This window comes from Eriocheir sinensis, chromosome 33, assembly GCF_024679095.1.
Source record: "Eriocheir sinensis breed Jianghai 21 chromosome 33, ASM2467909v1, whole genome shotgun sequence".
Lineage (NCBI taxonomy): Eukaryota > Metazoa > Arthropoda > Malacostraca > Decapoda > Varunidae > Eriocheir > Eriocheir sinensis.
Window position 1 is genome coordinate 11,524,900 of NC_066541.1, and position 26,582 is coordinate 11,551,481.

General features: G+C 40.4%; 1 protein-coding gene across 12 annotated transcripts; it reads right to left on the reverse strand.

Annotated features, from left to right (window-relative positions):
- Positions 1-1,412: 1,412 nt before the first annotated feature.
- LOC127006731 (calcium permeable stress-gated cation channel 1-like) lies at positions 1,413-24,839 on the reverse strand. 12 transcript variants are annotated; one of them, XM_050876993.1, is made up of 18 exons: positions 24,815-24,839; positions 20,667-20,879; positions 20,117-20,199; positions 18,130-18,162; positions 17,617-17,754; positions 16,896-17,087; positions 16,435-16,620; positions 15,756-15,836; positions 15,287-15,413; positions 14,622-14,881; positions 14,026-14,176; positions 13,123-13,316; positions 12,741-12,929; positions 11,252-11,388; positions 9,486-9,769; positions 8,743-9,024; positions 7,111-7,257; positions 1,413-4,747 (listed from the first exon to the last, which is right to left on the reverse strand). In XM_050876993.1, the coding sequence occupies exons 2-18, from the start codon at positions 20,877-20,879 to the stop codon at positions 4,529-4,531; spliced, it is 2,916 nt and encodes a 971-aa protein (XP_050732950.1). In that variant the 5' UTR covers positions 24,815-24,839; the 3' UTR covers positions 1,413-4,528. The 12 variants fall into 12 exon arrangements, with proteins under 12 accessions (XP_050732950.1, XP_050732947.1, XP_050732952.1 ...); XM_050876990.1 differs by lacking the exon at positions 24,815-24,839 and adding an exon at positions 24,045-24,202; XM_050876995.1 differs by lacking the exon at positions 24,815-24,839 and adding an exon at positions 23,904-23,988.
- Positions 24,840-26,582: the final 1,743 nt, after the last annotated feature.

Consider the following 26,582-nt stretch of genomic DNA (forward strand, 5'->3'; position numbering starts at 1 on the left):
CCGTATTTAGTTGGTAATTATTGTTATGCAGCCTAGTTGATTTGCATACCACATGTTTCTCTTCTTGGAAATAAGATGCGAATTCGCAGTCAGCTGCTGCAGCTGCCTGGTAAATCAATAACTGACCGTATCCTATAGCGCTTCGCGTACTGGTGGAGCGCCGACGTGAGTTTCGACAGATGCTTGCAGCCTATGTCATCTCAAGAAGGCGTATGATTCAGTGCATCGTGAGGCACTCTGGGATCTTCTGCGACTCCGTGGGATTTCTGTGGAGACTATTAGTTTGCTGACTGGCCTGTATTCTGGGACAGAATGTTGTGAATGGGGGGGGGGCCTTGTCCCGCTTCTTTCCCGTGAATGCGGGAGTGAGGCAGGGTTGTGTCCTTGCTCCGTCGCTTTTCAACACTTGTTTGGACTGGGCACTGGGCAGAGCTGTGGACCAGAGTCATTGCGGAGCATACATTGGCAATACCAGGGGCACTGACCTTGTTTTTGCTGATGATGCAGTAATCTTAGCGGAGCCGCTGGAGGTTCTGGTGATGGCTCTCAAGGCACTGCACGGAAGGTACTCGGGTTGGAAAGTTGGCCTGCATGGAGATTCGCCCGGAGAGACCCTCAGGCTTGGCGTCATAGGGTGGGCGAGGCGACGCAACCCCCGGCGTATGCCCCCATTGATTGATTGGTTGATTAATATAATAAAAACGGGTGCCCACATAACCAAGCAAATCATGAAGGTATATAGATAATTTTAAGCTATAACAAGTTCTCTACGGGACTGGCGGCCAGCACTTGTGACACCATAAGGAAGTCATCCTCCCTTCTCTGACGTTTCTACAGATGGAGTGCAGTTTCGTTGCATACCTTTGTGGAGTAATGCTGTGTCCGGAGTAGCCAACTTAAGTTTTTATCTATTCATTTATTTTCATTATAATTATATTTACTGTACGTTGCTGCTGCTGGTGCACACTTCCAGCTGAAGTATTTCACAATGCTTTCTTCATAACAAATCTTGTGTTTTCTTTCATATTTTTTAGTTAAACCTTCAAGGATTCTCTCTCTCTCTCTCGATCACGCTGTATAAGTTGGTAAATAAGTTTGGTGAGGTGGAGAGAGATGATCTCTTCTTAACTGTGAAAACGCAGGAGCTGAGAGGACATAGGAAGAAACTTAATTAATAAAAGAATCTGTTTGAGTGACTTAAAAAGTATAGTTTTCCACATAGTGTTAACACATGGAACAGCTTGTGGGAAGAGGTGGTGGAGGTGAACAGTGTCCAACAAATGAAGGAAAGGCTGGATAAATGTAGATATGGAGACGGGACTATTAGAGCTTAGCTCGGGCCTGGTAGACTACAAATAGGTAAATACAATTGCTAGGTAAATACATCATAATCACGGAGAAGGAAATAAAAATTGCCCTCAAAGTTTATTAAGAAATTTGGATATTAGGCACAAAATATATTTGTATATATGTATATCACTAGAGAGCTTAAGCAGAGCATGTCCAGCAAATTATAATTGCATTATAATACATTTGGATAAGTTAATAGTTAACTGATTAAAATATAAGTAAGGGATCTATCTGGAAAGACAAATATACAACAGAAATAAATATATTATGATATATTCATTGTGTATGTGTGTGTGTGTGTGTGTGTGTGTGTGACAAAAGATACACTTAAAAGCCTGAGATAAGAAATTAAACATGACAATCAGAAGAGCAATGAGGCTGCTGCTGCTGCTGCCGCTGCTGTGCCTGCCGTGTGCGGCGTGGAAACAGTGTGACTCTTGGTGGGTGTTGCCGTGCTGTGTCAGGTTGTAGAGTACAAATCCTACATCTCTACTGCCTGACAGGGACTACCTGGCTAGCTCCTGTGCTCTGGGGCTAAGACACAGTCATACACTAGTTTGCAGCACTTAGGGAATGTTTGCCAATCCTCACACTCTTCCAATTAGTACTTACATTAAGACAACCTATACTCTGGAAAACTGAGCTGAGGTATAAAAATAAATTGGTATTATCAAAATATATCTTGATTACTGAATCTTACTTTGACAATATTTAATTTTTATGCCTTGGCTCAATTTTCCAGAGGAGCTTAATTCCAGACATGAGTACTAGTTCGAATGGCGAGTACGAATTGGTAAACGTCTTATAAAGGGAACTCTCTTCGCAGGAGGGAAAGTCACTAATCCTGTAATGAAGCTACACGGCCAGGAGACTGTAATAAGCTGGTATTTACTAATGCTTGGAGACATTAATAAGTAGAATACACGTTAGTAAAATGGCACGACAGACATCTACACTGTAGCTCTCAAAATTGCACTAAATATAGGGAAATACTTCTAAATATGTATTCACAAATCATACAATTGATGAAAATTACTAATGATTGATTCTTACAGTACCTTCTGGCCTATTACCCACTACTTTTCACAGTAACACGGAAAATGTAACGTATGATTATGAAACATGTTGAGACAATGTAAAATGAGGTTGAAGCTAACTGGAAAATCTATAAAAGGGGGGAAAAGGACAAATTAGTAGTTCCCCAAACACATCACAAAGGAGGAGCAGAATAAAAACATAAATACCAATCCATACAGGATCAACACTTGCATTTGAAATGTGATGATAAACAAACACAGTCAGCAAACAAAGGAGACCCTAAAAATTCTGTAACATCTGTAAACTCCCATTAAACTGCATGATATATAAAGTCCCATTAACCCTGCAACATCTAGAGACATCAGCAATGCTTTAAGTTCACTACATGCTTGAGTAAGTGGCTTTACAGAGTTCACTTGTGAATAACACTTACAATAATGCAATAAGTTCACAATACACTTTCACTTTTAAAGGCCAAAGGCAATCTTGAGTAGTAGGCAACTTTATAAAGGCTACTACACATTAGGGATTCCTAGCTTGAATAGGCTACACATTAGGCATTCCTAGCTCTGTAAAGGCTGTGTTGGGGGCTCCTTGCTAAAACATAAGTCTTACACAAGAACTAAAGTGCCTGACTTGTTTCTTCTCTAAATTTTCAAAATCCATGCTAAAGTTTCATCAAGCAAAGTTGTTCCTAGTCATACGAATATTATCCAATCTGGTTTCCCTTTATAAGAGCAAAATTTATACTTATCCTAAATTCTGGTAACTGTACAAAAATTTTTTTGTTTTTTTGCTTTGGTTGAAATGTGCCACCAGGACCTGGCATGACTACACTCACATCGATGTGCTAGGGTATTTAAGTACAAGGAACCTAAGAATCGAAATGACTTCTGACTTGCTGACATGGTAACTAAACCATCACTTGTGCATCACTCTCATTCACTCGTTAGTTTATTATTTTTTACAAATAAAACATACATATGCCTGATGTTAGCTGCAACCAAATACATCATTACATATCCTATAAAAAATACAAAACCTGACAAACTACTGCTACACTGAGCAACCCTTGTGGTATGTACACACAGACTTGCCTCACAAGCCATCCAGGCTACTCCCATGAGCTCTTTGGCAGGAAACATAACAGATCTGGTTGCTTTGGAAATAATAACCTTCAATCGGTGCTGTAAATATTGTCTTGTGCTTGAGTGCCACAGAGAGTATGTTTGCCAATGTATATACACCTTCCCAATTACTGCTCATATTATGTATGAAGATAGTCGGGAAAACTCATGAGATATAAACTTGAAATACCATCAAAACAAAAATCATTATTCTGACAATACTTCATTTTCATACTTCTGCTTGATTTTCCAGATCAGCTTATTTTCTGATATGAGTACTAATTGGAATGGTCCTTGCAAATTGGCAACACACCCTTATGAGAGTTTGCAGCACAGGATGGGTGGACGACACACCCGCCCCCACCAGACACACGGGTGCTGGCTTGTGGCTTAGCCTGAATGCTTCCTCAGGCAGGACCAAAACAAACAACCTTGCACACACATGTTCTTTTGGGGTAATGAATCAGCAATTTAAATCAATAATTCATCTGCAACACTGATGCACAAAGGCTTCACTCTGAACATGGTATTAATCCTTTCCATCTCATGAAAACAACCACAGTAAGAGTCCTTTATCACATGAAGCCACTTCCTAAGGTCTCTTCAGACACCAGTTTTTTTGAAAAATATACTGCTGATGAACACCAAGCCTTCCCATACAAATATATGAATTTGAAATAACTGAATTTTACACTACAGCATAATTATCATTTGGCTGGATGTAGGACAAGACAACACTACTGCTAGCCTTATGACAGGATGAAAATTTGTATAATTTTTCAATCACTTATAACAATATCCTGAACAAAATCAGGAACACATCTAATCTCTTAATCATATAATGATTATACCTTTTGGATTTTCTTCTGACACAGCTCCCCATTTCAATGGCAGCTAACATGGTTGCTCATCAATCAGGCAGCTCTTAAAGCTTACAGAATACTATCCACTACCCCATCAACTGGCATCACCATTCTCCCATGCACACACAACACAAGGAACCACACATCAACCTAAACATTAGTAGCAGGAGCACTTTGGTCTGAGGTGGAATGGCTGTGCTTCTGGAGGGAGCCACTGCCGTCACCCGAGGGAACAGTGACCGTGCCATCCACCGTCACCACCGTTGGGGAGCCGCGGGTGTACACCTCATCCTCGTCCTCCACAACTGGTTCCTCCTCTGAGCCAGGCTGAGGGGCCGGAATGTTGATCTCTGCATTGACTGTTCGTACCTGGAGCAACAAACATGGCCAGTAGTTAGCTTGGCACCGGGATAAAGGAGTATCAGTGATTTTTGTGACTCTGAAGTGATAAATAATCACTGCCATAAATGCACAGTGAGTGAAACATTATAGCCACCACCTGATTAGTAGCAGAAGAGCCAAGAGAAAATACAGCAAATGTGATTATAATTTTCAGTTTATGAATGTGACCACAGACTATTTTGTTATAGTATTCTGCTATCCATTGTGAATATTGCTGAATGGATAAAATCAACAAGTATTACACACAGCAGCAAGTAGAGGATGAAATGTTAAGAAGCACTGTTAAGTATATTTACAATAATAGTATTTTGTAAAATTTAGGCTAATATAAAATTAGTTGATGGAAAGCAATAGCTGGGAAGTTGTATGTTAAGCCATATATAACATATAAAACAATTGTATTCAGTGAATTTCTAGCTGAATAAAGTTCATGAAAATTACATAAAGCCACAGCTAAGAAGTGATTCCATGCACTTCCCTGTTTAGCCTGGCAAAGGACGTGATAGATATGAAAGATCTATATCGTCATTATCAAAGCATTCTTACCAAATGAACTCTTTTCTCATATCATGCATCTAGCCTAAAGGTAAGTTTACATATAACCAAGTATCGCATAACTTTTACCTCATGACACTACCTAATGGATTACAATGGATAATAGCCATTTATTGCATAGAGCTTAGACCTTACTATATGCTTGCAGGAGACTATGTAATGGAGGAACAAGAGGAAATGTATACAGATAAAAAGGCAAATGGCAAAACAGATGGGACAAAACACAAATCTGAGCATTCAGTTCACAACACTCACACATGAGCAAGGCATGTGACCCCTGAAAGAGACCCCAAAATTAACAACTCCTTAAGACAAAGAAATGCAGTATAGATGAATCTGTCCTATTGTTTATGGAACTGATTCTCCCATGCAGGGAACTGTAAGGTACAGTCACACACCATTCATGGCGGCATCAATTTTGCAACTGCCGCACATCCTTCCAAGCACATGGCCACAACGTACACAGTCACACACCATTCATACAAGACTTAACAACAATGTACAGCTGACACACACGGAGGAATCACCAGAGCACAGAGGAGAGAGCAATGACTTTCTCTCAGCAATTATCAAGGGAAGAGGGGAGATCAGGGCAAAAACGGTGAAAAAGTTCATTCACGAGGATCATTCAAGGACACCCAGAGGATAAGGGTTGACTGTTAGTGACTGAGATACCAAACAAAACATCACCAGCATTTTGGCAAGCATTTGTAAAGCAGAGGAAATTTGTTTACCCAAAGTACATACAGCATCGAGAATCCATTATAGGCATACAACACCATTTTGGAGGTTGAAATGGATCCATGAATGTACTAAAATTTGTGAAAGTAATGTGTTCTCAAGCAGAGTTATTATTGACTTAAGTCATATTTCTTTTCTTATGAATTAAAAACAATTATTATTCATAATAATGAATTCAGTCTCATCTTGAAAGCTTTTCTAGAGTAACTCATAAATGAAGTACATACTAGGAAAATGGCTTATTCTATCATATTCTTGCTAGTTTGACAAAATTTATACTATATCTAATGTAATACTGTAAATCTCACTCCACATAATTCACCTTCTGCACAAGTTGCCATTCCCCAACAAATCTAGACTAAAAACATTATCCACCAATGTATCCTTGGTGTAGGCACAAGGATATGGTGGTGAGAAAGACAGTTTTCAGTCATATCCTGCAGGAGCAGCACAAGCAAGCAAAAATGTGAATTATGTAGAGAGGAGAATACTTGATACCATGAGTGACAGCACTACTAAGCACCCAGCAAGCTGCCCAAATTTCAGCCCCACAGCCCAAGGGTGGACCTGGGTGGCACCGCAGCACAGAGCCGAGAGAATAAGCCAAGCCACACACACTACCTCTCACCCCACCTCCAGGTATTACCTTCTCAACAATTTTTAAGAAGTCTCTAAACTAGGTCACCAAGGGGCTGGAAAAAAAATCTTAATTAAGCGTGGGATCTTCCTCTGTTAATCATTAGTAGAGCACTAATGAAAAGTTGAAAACTGAAAAAAAATGGCATTCCTCAATCAATAAAACACAAAAATATCCTTTTCCCTATAATACTATAACCCAGTACTGAATACAGGTTGGGTCTGTACCCATTCACACAGCCAGACATGCACTGTAGCTAGAGGCAAGCCCCTCCACCTTCACACACTCCAAAAATACACTGCAGCTCCAGGCAGGAAATTTAAGTGTTACCCAGAGAAATGAAAATTAACTCTTGCACTGCAAGCAAGTGTGTGTGCCTGTGTTATGTAATACAAACTTGTAAATTGCTTGGTTGTTCATCTTGTTCCTCTCCCTGTTGTTGTTCATTCTGTTCATCACCTTGCTGATGCTGTTGTTCTTCAAGCTCATGTTCCTGTGGTTCTTGTGTAGGTTGTTCCTGGCTCGAGGCCTTGGTAGGATCAGCCTGGCCATGTGGCAGCAGCAATGTGGTTGTTAGTGTTTGTTAGTGCTGGTGTTAAGTGTTGTTGTTCTAGGGCTCTCTGATGTGCACTTAGTAAAATATATTTTTCACATTCTCTGCAGTGATAACCATAAATTAGGATTGTATTAAAACACTATGCTATAGAATTGGATGATCAGGTACTTTAGTGTGTGAGTGACATTTAATCAAACGTGTGCTAATTTTGACAAGTATTTCACAGTCCTGACTTTCAGGTTTACTGACAACTCTAAGCTCTCAATATATAAAATGCAAATAATTTTTGCTGTTATCATAATTTTCTTCATTATGATCGTTTTTACTATGTGCACTTGTGATTAGTCTTGTATGTGAACTCAATGCACATAACTGCATGCTTACTGGTCCTCATACTGCATGTCTGACACTGGTGTTGCATGCTGGACCCATTCGTTCAACTAAAGGTGAGCATAGCATGTCCTGTTTCTGTGTTAACTGTCTAAGCTATAAAGTGTTGGGAGGAAACACTGCACTACACATGAGGACCACAGCTACCCATTGGTGCATGATGGGGATGCTTGCTTACAGAAAATGAACAAATAAGAAGCAACTGAGGAGACTTAGACATCACCACCCTAAACACTAACTTTTACATGATATCTACAGCAAGACATGGCTGCCACTGATGGTTGTTACCATAATGATGCCATATGTGAGATAATTCAATAAAACACATAAATTTATGGGATTTGCCCACATGCACTCACAGTCACACACCCAAACACACTCACTCAAATATGTTTTATGGATGGAAATGTGATCTTAAAATAAAATAAAAAGGAGGGGTTATAATCATGATCAGTGATAATATGTTACTGGCCCTCCTAACAACTTTTTTTTCCCAATAATACAAAGTGAACTTCCACATTTCCTGTCCTATTTTTTCCTTCCCCCCAAAACTACTCTGCCCTTCACACCTCTTAATAATGTTCTATCTTTGTGGTCTAGACAGAAGTTGATGTCATGTTTATGCCTCCAGAATCATGATGAGACAGTATGTGAAATCAATGCCAAATCTAAATGATCAAACCCTTTTTGCCCATACACAGAGTAACAATCTACAATAATGATGCTCAGAAAAGCATGGTAATCATAACTGTGGAATCATTGCCATAACTGCATCTGCCTGCATGACCTTCACAGTTCCCTCAGGCTCACCATCACCATGGCAACCAAAGATAAAATTAAGTGAGTGACACAAATGACACATCCCACACTTATTAGGGACACACCATTCACGAGGAGAGCAGCAAGACACCTCAGAAACTGGATTAAATCACTCATTAAAGGTGGGATTCTTGTTTTAGTTCAGCCTTTGCACTGTTTCCTCTACCACAGAAAAATAAATCAACATACTTTGCCTTTTCTTAAACATTTCCTTCATCTAGCTCTTGGTGTGTCTCCCTGATCATAAAGAAGTAGCACCCTTACCTTAGGCTGGGAGTAGTCCTGGTACAGAGAGGCAGTCCCCCTCACTGGCACCTCCGTCCCTAAAAAGCTCCCCACATCGTCATCCAGCGGCCTCGTTCCGTAGCTACGTGGAGGCTGGCTACTCCCGATGAAGGAATAGCTGGACTCCACCCCTGAGGGAGCATCGCGCAACACAGATGGAACAAACTGGCAGGCCACCTCAGTCGGGGAAGTGTCAGGGTCCAGTCCATCTTCACTCACTGACGACACTTCTCCGTTGGGTTGGTCGCTGCTAAACTCCTGCTAGGATCAGTAATAGTTGAGCATCAGGAAGAGAGATGAGGAGGAATCTATATAAATGGAGTGTGTAAAGTTTGCTGAATCATCTGTCTTTACCTTGCCTGCAAATAAGGGCACCAAAAATACCACAAAACTCCTGCCAGGATATGTAATAGTTGAGCACCAGAAAGAAAGATAAGGAGGAATTTATATAACTGGAATGTGTGGTTTGCTGAATCATCTATTTTACCTCAACTTCAAATGGGTGCCCTTAAAATAGGTGAACACCAGAAAAAAAAGACAGTGAAGACATGATATCACTGAAATGTGTGAGGTATACTGAATCATCTTACAAAATGTCTCGAGTCACTCTTTCCTAGGCAAACCCAACAGTGCAGAGGTGACAACACTTAAATATTTGAGGTGTACTGAATCACATCATTTTAGTTCATATTAAAATTATTGCCACTTTTTCTTCATCATACCTTATACTCCACAGGACTGAGGTCCTTGAACCAGTGGAAGGTGTTGTGGGTGACAAACACGAGGCAGGTGATGATCAGGAGTATGATACTGTATATGGTGAGGTCCTTCTTCAGGCCTTGTCGCAGTATGGAAAAGAAGAGGAGACTCAACTGCAGACACACAATGGACACTATCACGAAGTTGATGGCCGTGGTGTGAATCTTTTTGCTGATAACTGATCTTCCATAAGCAAAGTAGATGTTGTATTTGTCCACAAGGTGCTTGAATACCATATACAGTGTCCCTGTTGGAATTAAGAATATTTAATAAAGGGAAAATATCTAAGTGTGTACTCACCCTTCATTCAGTTTGTCTACCAAAACAAATACTGACCAAAGGAAAAAAGATATCATGAAAAAAGAAAAAAGAAAAAGGAAAATACCTCAGGGGTGTCCATCATGCCTAACCTGCTACAAGACAATACACAGTTTTCTAAAAGACAAAAAAATGATAAATACTGACGAAGGAAAAAATTCATCTTTGACACCTGCTCCTATGAGCTCCCACCAGAGGATGGCCACAGCAGAAGAGTTTCCATCTCTATCCAGACACTCCCTACTTGCCTGCTCAAAGTTTCTCAAGGATCTTTTGCCACTCTCCCTGACATACTCCTGCACCCTATCTCTCCATTTCACTACAGGTCGTCCTCTAACATTTCCTCCCTCTATCTCACTCACATACACCCTCCTTGTCATCTTACTTTCTTCCATTCGCTCCATGTGGCCAAACCACTTTAAAGTCTGTCGCTTCACTTCTTCCACCACTCCACACTTCTTCCCTTCACCCACGTGACACATTCCAAAATGGTCTCACACACTTTCATTACTCATTCCATCCATTCTACTCACACCACAAGCACTCCTCAAATAACTCATTTCCACTGCCTGCACTCTAGACCTCTGACTTTCATTCCAGGCCCATGTTTTGCTTGCATATGTGAGGGTTGGTACTATTACTGTATTTCTCAAATCCCTCTTTACCTCCATGATCACACTTCTGCCATTCATGATATGTCCCAAAGACCCTACCACCTTTCTTCCTTGCAATGCCCTTTCTACTGTCTCTCCTTCTGTACCACCATGCTTACACATAACTGATCCAAGGCACTTAAACTCATTAACCTCCTCCATTTCTTCACCATTCAAAATAATTTTTCATTCTTTTTCACATTCAATTCCCACTCTATATGGGCATACAAAATCCACAACCTCACTTCTACTCCGCTCACAAATCATCACTTTACTTTTGTTGACATTTACTTTCAGCTTTCTTCTTTTACATACACCATCAAAAACACTGACCAAATTTTGTAAGTCACTTTCATTTTCTGCAATGAGCACTGTGTCATCAGCAAATAAGATTGAATTCAGCACCCACTTCCTTCCCTCAGCGTACATTTTCACTCCAACTTTCCCAACTTTGCCCTTCCTTTCTCTCATAATACCATCCATATATAAATATCATATAAATATCACTTGTTTCTCCACTAATTTTGACACATGCGGATGCATCCTCATAGAAAGACTATTGCATTAAGCAGTTTTCCTCCCACAGCATATATCTTTAAAGCATCCCACAATGCCAGCCAAGGAAAAAAAACAAAGAAAAAAAGAGATAAAAAAATCTTACTGAAAGAAAAAAAAACATTTACATCCCTGCCCAGCTTCAATAACATAGTATATTTTATACAGGTCATGGAGTAGTAAAATGGGATGCCTATACCCACCAAAGGGAGTGATGAGAGGGCAGGAAACCGAGTAGATGATGGTCATGGCGAAGATCAGCATCATCCAGGCATACTGCACACCGAAGGGAAACTCGTAGAGGATGGCCTGCCTCACGCTGGCCGTCTCTGCCTGGGAACTGTTGGGGGAAAGATGCTCAGGTGGATGCAATGAAAGCCATGTGGAGGTTAATGATTAATCCCTCATGAAGCTATAATATTAGAACACACATACCCTATTGGACAGCTTACAAGACGTATTTTTCCCCAAAAAAATCCCCGAAAATCACCCTGCGTCTTATAAGGTTAAGGTTCAGCTTTGGGTTACTGGCTAGTGAAGTTTTAGTGCAGCAATGGCACTTAAATTAAACTGCAAACCTCTCCACAAACGTAAACAAGGTGGCAATCACTTTTACAGCAACAATGGCAACTCTTTTCTAAAGTAACAGTGAATAACAGTGGTACTTACCACTACTTCATATAAAATGACACCAGTCGGGAAGAAAATTAAGTGACGTAATGCTTGTACCTAAACAAACTAGTGGACGGTTGTACACCAAACCTGACAACATACGCAAGACACGCTACGTTTCCCAAGTAGACAGGGACCATTGAGGTAAGACAGACCTTCTTCATAAAACTGTTTAACTTTGTTTGATAGATAAACACAAACAATATATGGATAATACTTACGAAATATTGAGAAGATAGGTTATTATTCGATATTTACAAGTGCCTGTTTCTCCATTTTGCGCTTATCTTTTAACATTCTTGCTTTACATACCTGTTCAACAGACATTAAACCACATTCAAGTTTGAAATTTCACACTTCCTTATGTTTTGAAAATGTACTAGAATATTACAGCAACTGGACTTAGGATGTAGAATAATATTAAAGAAATATGATGTACAAACTTTATACCCGTTACCTCTCTGAATGTCACTGTCTCCGCCATGTTTGTTTATATTTCAAACCAGTACTCTCAAGTCTCTAAGAAGGACCAATTCTGGTAGGTCCCAGCAAATAATAAGGGTTTTAAATGTAAAGCATTGGGATTTGATAAGGATATGAATACATGTGAAACTTTAATGACCTGACGAATGTTGGGCAAAAATCTTCACCTGACACCCGTGGTTCAAACCCGTTTATTATACTTTTTTCAAATGCCAGCCGAAATGGGGGGGGGGTCTTATAAGCTGTCAAAAATGGTAATTCAGAATACATGTCCAACCCTCTTGATCTCCAGGTCAGACAACACCCTTACATAAGTAGCTTTAATTCTACTCGACAACTCCAAAATACATGACATTCCTGGTTTCTGAATGGAACAAATAAATCCTTGAAGAATATTTATCAGTAAAGTGAAGAGAAACTGTGGAGGCATTAGGAAGGAAGAGCAAGGACCTACAGGGACACCTCAAGCTACAGGATGCCCCACAAAAACACAGTTAATTTAGACAAGCTGTGAAGGAGGGGTGCCAAGTGACTTACCGGGAGAGCCCAAGTCGCAGGATGTACATGAAGAGTTCAGGGAAACGAATCAGCTCCAAGGAGGTGCCGATGAAGGCCGAGGTGATGACGTAGTTGATGAAGAAGGCACCGTTGTCTGGCAGAAAGATACACTCCCAGCGGAAGGTCTCGTTCTGGGGCCTCAACACAACCTCCGCAAAACCCTTGGCACTAAGGATGGAAGAAAACCAAATAAACACACATTATCACACACAAATCCACAAACACGTACAGTTCCATTTCAGTCACAAGCATGAAACATCAAATTTCTCTGTTTATATAATAATGAAGAATAATCAGCATGAGCCAAAATAAAAAAGACTCATAATTTAGAAGTGACTGAGAAATGCTCCTGCTGCCCAACCTTGTGAGGCCAAGAGAGGGCAAGATGATGACCATGAAGAGGAGAAAAATGAAGGTCTTCCTCATGATGGAGTGGTTCTGAACCGAGCGAGTCCAGTGAGACATGAATTGGTCTGAATACGACACGATGACAGGCATGAGGGCGGCCATGACCCAGAGCAACAGGGTGGGGAAAAACTCCGACAGTAGAGGGCTCTGAAATGATAAGAGAAGAAAAAGTAATCTTCACAATTTATGACAAGGTTGGGTAGCATTCTGAGAGTAATAGGGTCAGAAACAATAAAAGAATAGAGTAAACCTCCTTATGATCAACAGTAACAGGGTGGAAAAAGCTCAGACAGTAATAGGCTCTGAAATGATACAAGGAGAGAGAAATCTTCCTCACAATTCATTACAAGGTGTGGTAGCATTCTGACAGTAATAGGCTCAAAAACAACAGAAGAAAACAGAGTAACCCTCCTCAGTGATCCACAGTAACAGGGTGGGGAAAAGTTATGACAGTTCCTAATGGGCTCCGATATGACAAAAGAAAAGAAAGACTCAAAGTGGGGAAACATTCTGACAGTAACAGACTTGAACACATTACAGGAAAAGAGCTCAGTGATCCTTAGTTGCAGGGTGGGGGAAAGCTCTTGACAATAAGGGGCACGAAAATAATAAAAGAAAAGATTAACCCTCCTCATTTATCCTCAGAAGCAGTGGGGAATAGCTCTTAACTGGCTTGCAAACAATAATAGAAAAGAGCAACCCTCCTCAGCGATTCACAGTAACAAGGTGGGGGGAATGCCGGTCCTTGATGGGAAGTCATAACTATTGCCTTTGACAGACTCACTCACTCAAATCATCTCATCTAAAGTATTACACATCTAAATACACAACACAAACACAAAGCTCAAGGTCTCACCATGTTGTAAAGCTGTCCTTGAATGGGGAGTAGGTCAAGACTGTTGATTATGACAGCCGGTGTGGTGAGGAAGAAGAGGATCAAGAAGAGGATTATATTGATGATCACCGCCTTCAGCCACCAGTGACGGTTAGTGACAGACAGATTTCCCCTGCAAAGTAAGAGTCATTAGCTGTAGCACATCATCCAAATTTCAAAATTTTCCATCTATATATTAACTACCACTCCTACCTCTACTATTACTACTACGTACTATGGCTTCAACTAATGCTTCTACTGTTACTACTACTACTTCTATTACTACTACTATTATAACTACTATACTACTATAGTGAAACCAGATTGGTGAGTCTGTTTTGGCGTTGGCTCCCACGGGTCCTTTTCTCCCCTCTGCTCTGCCACACTGTCCCAACACCTATTTTTTCCTTTCATATGTTACTTATAGTTAACATATGAGAGGAAGAGACAGGTGTTGGGACAGTGTGGCAGAGCAGAGGAGAACCGACACAACGGACTCGCCAATTTGGTTTCACTATACTACTTCTAATTCCACTTCAACCAGGACTAGGTCTCCCAACATGAGTAGCACTTCTCACCAGTAAATATCTTCAGGAGAGGGAGCCACACGGATGAACCAGTTGTATGGTTTGAGGTCAGAGGACACGGAGGAGGCCGGGATGTTCCTGAAACAATCACACTTGTTCCTGTGGTCTCGGAGAACCTTGTTGGCATTCTCAATACTGTCGAAGGTCAAGAAGGCCACACCTGTCGGCCTCTGCAAAGCCTTCACCTTCTCATTCTCGACTTCTCCAGCTAGCCGATTCTCCTCCTCGGAATAGAACTCAATGGCATCAACCTGGAATCCAATAACAATATTTAGTCAATGTAACATCTGATACTTTGAATAAATCCATCTTCCTCTGTTCTCCTTTATGGGAGCAGTGCAGGGAATTTTTTATACCTATGAATAAATCCATCTTCCTCTGTTCTCCTTTATGGGAGCAGTGCAGGGAATTTTTTATACCTATGTTTTCAGTTTTGATGCACTAGTCTCCATTATTGTAAAATAGCTAAACAAATCAATCAATCAATCAAACAATAGGGATATACACTAGAGAGCTGTAATTTGTTTGCTGTGGCTAACCCCTATCAGTCATAGATAGACAGATAGATAGATAGACAAGTACAGAGATATACTAGCATGAAAACAACACAAGATCACATTCACAAATGGCTAAGGCTCTCTTGCTCTGAGACTCACAGTGGGGCAGCCGAATATGTCGCAGCAGCCACAAATGACGCCACACTTGTAGGGTCGCATGTCCAGCCTCCGGTTAGTCTCCTTCAGGTAGGCCTCACAGTACATGCGAGCGTTGCGTGCCACCTCCCTGCAAGACATACATCAACACTGTACCTTCTCTGCTATCCTATGCCCAGGAATTTATGTCTGCCTTCCAGTATAAGGAACATTTATTGCCCAAGGATGCTTATTTGAATCACAATATGAGGAACATTACTTACTTGATTCAAACATCCTCTGATCTAGTCCATCACTTTCGTTAGATATTTATTATAGACAGCACTACCAAAGACACAAGATGCTGACTGATTTCGGTAAATTTGGCAAAAGCAGTGGAGAGCAAAAATTTCTGAATCTTTTGTGGGTATCTAACACCAGGCGAAAGAGCTTGCTCCCTATTGTCCTTTCTTTCATAAATAATATATCTTACCTCTCTTTGTCAAACTCAATCAGGGACTTTATGTCATATGCAAACTGCACATCTTGAACCTCCACGTCTGGGTAAGCCTCCCTGAAAATTCACATGGTATAAATAAGAACTGAAACACTTTTCACGACTAGAATAAAATCATAGACAAAAGTCAATAATAAAGATCCTATTGTCATCACTCTCACTTGTTATAAAGATTATCTAACAAATTATGGACATACTACAATAACCAAAAAATACAATAACAATTGGTATCTAAAACCTTTATCTATCACAAACAGGCTGGAAATGGTAAAATTTCTGCAACTTTTCCAAAATAATAACCTGACAAGAGAGAACACTGGACGAGCTTGGTCCTATTGTCCTTCCATTTCTATTTTTAAAGGTTATGTGACCAACGACAGATCTATGACAATGAGGACACTTCTGACATTAACAACAAAACATTAATATTAGAAAAAGCGTTATATCAGTCAAATATCTACAGGTTTTCTGATAATATAACGCGATAAAGAGAGATCACTGGAAGAGTTTGCTCCCCATTGTCCTCCTATTTAATATCTTAAGAGATTAAATAATGACAAATATAAAAAAAGAGCTTTATATCAGTCAAATTTCTTTTTTTTTTTTTTTTTTTTTTTTTTTTTTTTACACCATAACCTGATGAAGAGAGACCTACTGGAAGTGCTTGAGAATGGTGTCCTTGTGGCATGACCTGCGGGGGACACGTGTTATCATGAGGGTCCGCGAGGCACTGGTGGTTACCTCCTTCAGGTCAAGCTTCTTGGAGAACCTTCGGGTGAACAGGATTCCCAGTGGCAGGAAGAGGAAGGCGAGGGTGACGTGAACCCACATGAGCCTTGACCTGACACACAAAAAAGATAAGAATAAATGTCAGTCATGAGCTTTATTTTGAGTATTCTGCCAATCTTAGCTTATTATTTTATTTTACTTTATTTCATTTTTGGTAAGAGATGAAAAGGTTCAAATACTCAATGTGGGTTATGGTATGGATTCAGATATATCCTGTGGGTTGAGGAACATTTTCAGATAGCTTGAAGTGTGGGTTAAAAATTGACTGAGGGTTGAAGCATGAGTTTAGATAAAGACTGGGTTGAGGTATGGATTGAAGTTACTCACTGTGGGTTAAGATTAGCCATGGTGGTGTGGCCAAACTCCTTTGGGCCTCCCTCTAGCGTCCCTTGGAAGTTGATGGGGAGGACGATGGTGATGCTGATGACGCACACGATCATCAAGTAGACAACAATGTGGCGCTGGAAGGACAAGTACTGCACTGCGTCCCTCCCACTCTTGGCCAAGATCTGCTCATCTCTGTAAAATCAGGCATGTGATGTGAACCTTTAATCATTATTAGAAAGGTAATATTCTAAAATGAAAGACAGACAACACTGAAGAGATAACACCACCCTATCTGCAGTATTCAAGTGCTGTAATAAGGTAAACAACAATGGTCTCTCTCATAATGTGTAGAGAGCTTCATTACACATCACTGCAATATTTTAACTAACCTTTCCAATGCTCTGCAAATGAGATGGACACTATTACAAATTACAATGGCTCATTTTAAATACTAAGATTCATTATCCACAGCAGAGAAAAAGACTTGGGAATGCCACTAATAAGGTCAAGATATACAGTAAACACTAGTACTTTCACTGTATAAGAATTAACGAGACTAATAAATGGAAGAACCACAAGGGACATTAGTTTGTTTAGTATGGCAAATAAAGTATATATAGGAGGATCTTCCGAGGTAAAGAAAAGAAAATAATAAGTAACACGATTAGTGACGAACAAGTGAGTTTCTGAGGGAAAAGTGGATGCACAGGCAAGCCATTACCTGATTTTGAAGAGTGCTGGTATCCATGAGAAGTAGCCTTTGTCCAGATGCAAGTTGAACTCCATGGATGAGACAGAATCAACCTCTGCGGCCATTTTCCCCGTGTCTGACTCTTGCCCGTAAAACAGCTGAGTCCACCTTCATTCCATCCACCACAGAAGATGAGAAAATTAATTCATATGTACTTATATCTTTGTATACAGTAATTGTTGCAAGAAAGAAAGCTGATTTATATAATTATTTAGATGCTTTAAAGGAAGATGTAAAGCAAATGAATATCATTTTTACTTAGTAAAAAGTCTGGTGAGAAGATAAGAGCAAATATGAGCAATGGGAAATTTTCAAAGAAAGAACAAAACACTCATAATTACCAAATAGGTTAATAGGTTAATGTCAGATACTTATGTTATGTTAGTAGGACAACCTACAAAACCTTCACACACACACACACACACACACACACACACACATGCACACACACACCTAAGTACCAGAAAACACATTGGCACCTACACATTGTACTGACTGAATCCAAGGTTCTTTATTCTGAAACAGAAAAGCAAAAATACCAGTGCACAAATTAGTTTCAGGATCAGTACCGGTGGTTCATGCTGGAAAGGTTTGCAGATGAGAGAACAAAGCTACAGGGTTAACAACTCACATCTAGGCATTCAAAATTAGATACTGATTCAGACTGAATACAGAGAAAAATCTACATACACAAGAACAAAAGTTGCCTAAATAATTGGCATAAAAGATCAATTTACTTGAAAACTAACAAACTGCCAGTGAATAATACTGAAAGGTCTGTCAAAAGGGTAATACAAGAAATTTGCTAAAAATACATGAAGAATAAGAACACTATGTAATAATATCACTACCTGTATTCAGAAACAATAATTGCTCCTCCTTCTAGCAGCCAAACAGGCATTTCTTAGTGTTCCATGCAAAATCATGTGATTAGCAAGCACCTGAGTGGCTAGACTTTAAGCAATATTTATTAGATACCAACTAGGGTTGCACCGATAAGCAGTTGGGCCGATTACCGATTACCGATTAATCGGTTGCCAATAATCGGCCGATACCGATTAATCGGCCGATTACTTTGAAATTGTAAATGAGATTAATATTAATATTATTACTGGAGTGGATACTGATATCACAAAGTTAGAGACATACCTCTACTCTCATGTTTACAACTTTGTTTACTGGGCAGCTGTCATCTTTTGTATGGAGAGCAAATACTTCTTGTAATTTGTTACTTATGATTTGGCAACATCCTGATTTTAATGTTAAAATTTGTCAGTTTTCTCGTTCTTGTGGTGATATCGTATATACAGATGCTACTAGAAATGGTAGTGTACAGAGAGTTTATCAATCTCTCACGTCTTGTTCTGATTTACTGTGTTTTACACTGTGTTAGCTTAATTCTAATCTAAAAACACGCTTTTTCTAATTTTTCTATTAGTATACTATAAAATATGCAGAATGATTATGTATATATTAATTTGATTAAATAATAGCTTTGTGAAGCTACAATGATGAAAAAGTTACATAAATATTGTCCATCAATTAGGTAAAACTGAAAATGGTATAAGGGTATCATACGAACTCTGTAACAGAACGTGTCCAGTACCAGTACGGTGAACATCAATGACCACCGGGCACCGTCTGCCTGTGCACTGTGCAGTCAGTGTGTCTTAGTATGTTGCCTTTGATACGTAAGCTGGTGATGTTCCACTTATTTTTTTCTAAACTGTCTGACTATAAACGTTCAGAAAAGTTTTGTGGGGACGATCGAATGAGTAGTGACAACAATGCGATTCAGACTTGCATGTTGACTCATTGATGAGTAAACTGAAATTCAAATGTAATTTGAATTGTCTAATGTACATTTGCATATTAACTTGTTTGTAATAAATGCTGTGGAAAGGTGTGTCAAGAGTTTTGGTAACATCACCATCCTTATATCAATATTAATGATATTGTGTTATGTACATTGCACCATAAAAGAGAGAAAAAAATTTTGATAATCGGCCCGATTAATCGGCCAAAAGGCCGATTACCGATTAATCGGCAAAATGGCCGATAAGGCCGATTACCGATTACCTGCCGATTAATCGGTGCAACCCTAATACCAACCCCCCCCAACCCTTGGGCATTGTCTCTCCTACAAAGAACAAAAACTATACACCAGAGAAGACTATTGACAAGTTAAAAAAATATTCTGAGATGGGGGAACAGGGAGAACGAGAGGTCATCCTGCTGCCTGTAGCTTTGGCTGCCAGGGGGGCCAACAAGTGCTCTGAACTGCAGTCTAATGTAAAAAGAAAGCAAAACTCAAAAAATGTAACAATAAGAAATAGAAATAAGATATGCTCTGGAAAGGGACCCAAACCAGTGGCCACAATGGTTGCAAGAGAAAGCTAAATTCAGATTTGCCATTAAGCTGGGGCACACAAGACTGTCCACAGTGACTATCCAACGTGCCCTCACTCACCGGCTCTCATACTTCTGGACCAGAGCCAGACGGCCATAGTTCCAGGCCTTCTTCCTTAGCACGGTGAACAGAGACAGCAGCAACTGAAACAGAGGGAAGCAATAAAGTGGCTGAATCTCCTGAGACCTCAAGCAGCACATATCCCACCCCTCTGTGTTGAATCCTCCTACTGAAGGAAGTTCATCTGCCTACTGCCACCCTAATTAAGTATGGTGCCTGATGACTGATTTCACACTAAAGAATCCTGAAGTCTATTCTAAGATTATAATATACTGATGAATGTATATGGCCTCTGGCTGAGGAAAATCATTAAGTTTTCTAATTTCCTAATGCACGTGGAACAAGTTATTAGATACGAGTCATCCATATTTTCTATAAAACTCACCAATGCAAAGTCCTCACCAAATCATGCACTCAAATATTGCAGCCACAATAAACCACAATACACATTCCTTGGACTTGCAACTTGATACGAAGTCAACTTCCACGACTAAGAATCAACTGAAACTCGAGCCAATTAAAACCCTGCAAGATGGAGGTACAAACTTACAAGCCAGGCAAGAAAATTGATGAGCAAGTTCTCCGGGATGCCTTCATAGCCGGTGTGCAGCCACGAGGTCTTGTTCTGTGTCACATACTGGTTGCAGCTGTGCTTCTCTGGCTCCAGGAGCAATGTGTCCCATGCCGGCTCTGTCACTCCAGACTCTGATTCATTGGGTGCAAACGTCGTATAGGGAATGGAAGATGCCATTGGTGTCACCATCTGAAAGTGAAACATGTGGAAGTTTGTAACAGGGGTGTGGAGTCAGAGTTAAAATTTTCCGACTCCGACTCCAGGAAATTTTAAAGTTGCGATTCCAACTACGACTCCGACCCCCATGTCCCTCCCCCTCTATTACAAATCTTTTTTTTTTCTTTCTTTTTTTAGATGCTGCCTGTACTGCCAGTAGACACTCTCGAGGTCCTCTTTCTTACATGTATTTACATCCAAATTACGTGTACTCTATATAGACAACATCTGGATCAGGGATTCCCAACCACTGTTTGCTCATTACCCTGCTCTCCACACCTCCTTTCACTCATTACCCCATTTTGCTTATGCTTCCACAACTGCATTGTGGCTCATACTTTAAAAAAAAGTATTAATATATTTGTATGTGGTATATTATGCAGGGAAGTAAAGAACTTTTGAATAAAAGGACAGAAAAGGACAGATTCAGCTGCCCTAGTCTAAAGCCTAATACAATGGGTATAATTTTACTATGATTTTTTCCTTGGTCACCCTCTGTCTCCCGATTGCCCTACAGAAAAGACCAAATTACCCCACTTGGGGTAATTTACCCCAGGTTGGTAACCCCTGATCTAGATAATGTAAAAGAAAAAACTTCACAACTACATTATATACATGATAAATGATTACGTTAAGGAGTCGGAGTCGGGGGTATTTTTACCGACTCCTACTCCGACTCCGGCCAAAAGTAGCCGACTCCACCGACTCTCCACACCCCTGGTTTGTAAAGGTCTGCTCCTACTTTCATTTACACCTCATGTAGTGCATGAATTAATCCCCGTAACTTGTAAAACTAAGAAACATACATCAATTGGTTATATTATTCTCTAATTCCCAAACTATGTTCCTTTAAAATTCTATATTATAGGTATTTTTGCAATAATTTCCAGGATTCTAGCAAATCAATGATATAATAAATTTAAATTTCATGGCAAGATCACAAACACATTGGTAATGATTGTGTGTAATTTCTACAAAGTACATCCATCACTACTTGCCAAGAGACACACGAGCACAAACAGCAATCTGAGTACAGTAACAAGTAACAGCCTCTTCTGACCACTGAGTAAAACTGTGGTCTGATACACAACACACACTGCAGACCACTTCTATCTCATTGCAGACTGAGGGAATGTACCGCAAGGATCAGACCGGCCGGCTTGCTCACATGACGAACAACAAAGGACCATGACACAGCACCTCATGCACCACCCTCCCCATGTGTGCTGCTACTGTAAGCCCCAGCATGTGTTTAATGAGCATCACATACAAAATGTCACAACAATATCATGTATTCATATGCATATTAGGCCTCAGACTACTTTTTCTGGGCACCAGAGTGGAGATAAATTGGTGCTACTTTAGCGTGTGGTCTACCCCCATGTCTCCCGAGACCTCATGTCATACAACAACACTGGACTTAGAAATTTTCAAGGCACCCCCACATAATCAAGCCGTTTACGCAGTAAATTGGGACGATCGGTAACTAAAACCTTCACAAATGTGAAGCAAAAGAAGTATCCTATGCAGTACCCAAGCTATTTTTTCGGTATATTAGAAGCAGTTGTTAGCTAGATTAACCAAAGATTTCTAAAGATGTGTCATTTTGCCAGAGGAAACAACGGTTGCATTTTTAAGGGAAAACAATCTTCTGAAAAATAATCAATCATTATTCCGCATTATTCAACTTATTTTTTCATCATCCTGCACTATAAGTTTCCTGTAGTTGAGGTAGACTGCACGCTGAATTGTAAATATGGTGGTAGACTGCAAGCTAAAGTGTAAATGGCCAGGTAGGTCACATGCTAAAGCGGCACAATAAACTTATCTGCAGAATGCCCAGATCCTATACTATCAAGATACGGTAATGCAAAACTCATGAGTGTGAGTGTATCACTTATACATAATGTTCAAAACAGGAAACTAAAGTACATTCCTTAAAGAATGAGAGAGAAAAACTAAAATCAGGGATGTATGCCAGACCTGGGCTGTCTACTTTAAAGACATTGATTAGATATATATTTCCATAAAATATGATTATTGCTCACTTGATGATATTTTATATTCAGAGAAAACAGCTACAGAAGTGCTGGAGTGAACTTATCGCATAATTACAACGTAGCCATTTCATATAAAACTCAAGTACCTCCACAACAAATCATTATATTTTACTAATAAAAATCACCAAAAATGTTATGTGGTGCCTGGTAGTAAAATTGAAAACACACAGTGATGTACATCATTCAGCTGTCTTGGCCCCTGGACAGTAAAAGTTTGCAGCAAAATTAGTGAAGGTCAAGACAATTAAGTGAGCCTGGCTGTCCCTTTACCATGAATGCAACCTACCCTATTGCCACCTATTCTGGTAATAAATTCTCTCAACCACTCTTGTAGCTGTTTTTCAGTGACAACAATTATCTCCAAATGAAAAAGCATCATGATTTACCAAGAAATCAATCATCAGTGTCTGTAATTAACTGCTGAGGTCAGCCAAACAATATCTCCAAATCTTCTCTAACACTTGTTACTGCCCACCCACCAGCTGGTACAATCACACCTGACTGAGGGGATGCTGTAGGAGCCACCATGGCAGGCTATGAGCTGGTTAACAAATGTCAAACCCTTCAGGCTGGGCATCAACCTTTGTCACATGATGTTTGTTTACACTGGGCAGCACACGAGTCACAATGAGTCACCAAGCCCACGTACTCACTCACAACACTCTACACCATCTTGGATCACTCGATTACCTAAACATGTGAAGGATTTCCAGTTCTGGTACAGGACTGAGGCTTTAGATAGCATGAAGAGAACACCGTAGCCCTCAAGTGATGCTCCAGACCCACATTTAGCCCTCACCTGAAACGGGTCACCATCTCTTTGTGAACACCATATTGAATTACTGAGTTACTGATCCATGTGAAGCTAACCCTCACTATTACCAGCCCTGAGACCCTTGCCAGCACGCCCACAGCACCACCACCCACATAACCGTACCCTGACACAGCCATTCACCCCAGACACAGACAGAGAGAAGGTGGAGAGGGAGAGAGGGTTTAAAATGCCACACTGCCCACCTTCCCTCTCGCTTTCACCCTGAAATACCGACCACTAGCACACCCGCCGAGCCTGGCTTACCACTATAGGCCTGATTAATTAACGTGCAGGGCCTAGGTAATGGGAGGGAAGGGCCAGCTGTCTGTAGCTCCCCCAGCAGCGCCTCCGCCCGTCGATAAACAACCCTCGCCAGCTGATCGAGAGAACTGACAGATGCGCCCCACCACCAGGATTTCAACCCCTATTATTACCCCTTTCCCCGCTTTTTATTCGCTATGTAACCTCATCTATTGGATTTATATAGAGAAATGGACGTGTTGGAGGCTGTGGGTGGTATTTTGTTCCTGGTTTTTTGCTCTCATGAGGGAACTGACATGCGCTCTGCCACCATCAGCATTTCAACCCATTTCTTCGGTTTTTCTTTGGTATTTAACGTCATGTATTGGGTTTATGTACGGAAAAGGTCGTGTTGGAGGCTATGGGTGTCTTTTTATGCTCTCAGTTCAGTAAAAGGGAAGGCTCGTGCATGCATGGGGGGTCATGTGATGTGTGTGTTTTTTTGTGTGTGTACCGTTGTCTTACGTAATGGTGAGGTTCCGCATAGTCTTTTTACCCTCCATAGTCTCGGCACAGTATACGTTGCAGGAGCTTCACTTTTACGGCATACTGTTGTTGCTACGGTCATGGTAATTGTGTATTCCGCAGAGAGAGAGAGAGAGAGAGAGAGAGGGGGGGGGGAGGGAGCAGCTAGAGTACATAACCCAAATATCTTTTACGCAAGTGCCACAATTCCCGTATAGTTATTTAATAGTTTTTCAATACCTAAAGCAAGCACTCTAAGCCTGACTCACCTGATGACTCTACCAGGAAGGTCCACCTGCGTCTGGCACCACCTCATTAGTGGTAGCACAGGTGCACACGTTGACGTAGGCCAGTTTATGAGTAACATGCGCACGCGAGGTAATCTGACAGGTATTCCTCTTCGCCCCCAGGTAACCACTTACTTTCACATCTTAAATAACTGCAATAACACACGTGATTGTCGCTTGCGTTATCGAGAATCGTATATATGGAACGGTTATAATTGTCAATAAGTAAGGAGTAGGATAAATAACAGGAACGTATATTTATAACCTCTAAGTTACTTTTGTGGGGTCCTAATACTGACTACTAGCCTACAAGCTCTAGTTACAACAACGAGCCACTGTTAACTATATATAAGCTCCCTTTATACCATTGCTTGCAACAATAAACTATCAATCAATCAATATGTAAGTATAAAGTAAAACGTAAAATGCATGAGCAGGTCAAGGCGAAGCAGTGAAGGCACGGGCTGCGCAATTGAAATTTTAGAGGCACTGGTGTGGCTGTCTGCTATCCACTGGTGATGTATTTTTTCTTTCAGTTGACTTACACAGGATGACAAACTGATGAAGACTATTGTAGCCGTAGTACGTACTCTGGAAGCCAATTCTGACAGCAGTATCCAGGTAGAGACGGTGGATGAGTAAACTTAATTGTATCCACTATATCCAATTATTCGTAGACTGTGTTTGTATCAAGCACGCATGGCTGATACTGTTACACGAATGAAAAAGAGAGTATATACTGGATGAAGTGGAGCGTTGAAGCACGATATATCATATTCCTTCACACGCAGAGGCGTGAGGAGGCACATCATCTTAGATCCTTCTGATAACAATATATCAGTGGGGCGGAAATCAGAATATCGCATTATGGTTCATATTCACAACCGCAGGGAGGGTCATTGCGAGCGTAGGGGCTTGTAACATAAACCTAAACTACGAGTAGGCATAACAGAGTAATGATATGATGTGTGTTTTACTGATTAATTTATCACCTCTAATGAACAATGGCTAGCAAAGAGATATTGACTTTATCTTATCTAAGTTTCCAAGCTGTCTGTTCTCGTTTCCGTGTGTCATGTCACTGCATGCATGACATCAGTAGTAATCAAGTTATAGCCTATTAGATTTAGGCCCAAAGTCTCAAGCATTTCCGGGCTTATACACACACACACACACACACACACACACACACATTTGAGAGGTTTTCGTGGAGGTCATGGGCATTTCTGTGGGTAGTTTTATGAGCCTAGTGATAATCAGTGATAATTTATAAGGCTTATTCACCATGTAAGTGAAAAATAAACATGTCAGCCCGATCGACTTAATATCTCTTTTGTGGCCTTCAGAAATACTTATTGTGAAAACCGGAAGCGTCTGTGAATACGGGCATAAAAGTCATGATATAGCTAATGTAACTTGACTTCCTTGAATCGTTATAGTCGTGCTCATCTTAGATCCTGGGTTTTCGTTTTATGCTCTTGCGCTTTGCTGTTTAGCGTCAAGCAGTAATTAATTAAAACCAATGTCCACTCTAAAGTTAACATATTAATGTCGCATCTTTAATGTTATGATGCACTTTGTGCGAACCGTCTTCTGGGTCTTCGTATTAATGTATCACTCTTTGCGGCTGAGGGTTCGTTCGCAAGGTGAGAAGAACGGCGCGCCGTAGCCACGTCCATCGATCGTGAATAATGCGCATGCAGAGAGCCGGAAATCCATATATTGAAGGCATGAACAATAGGGTATCATA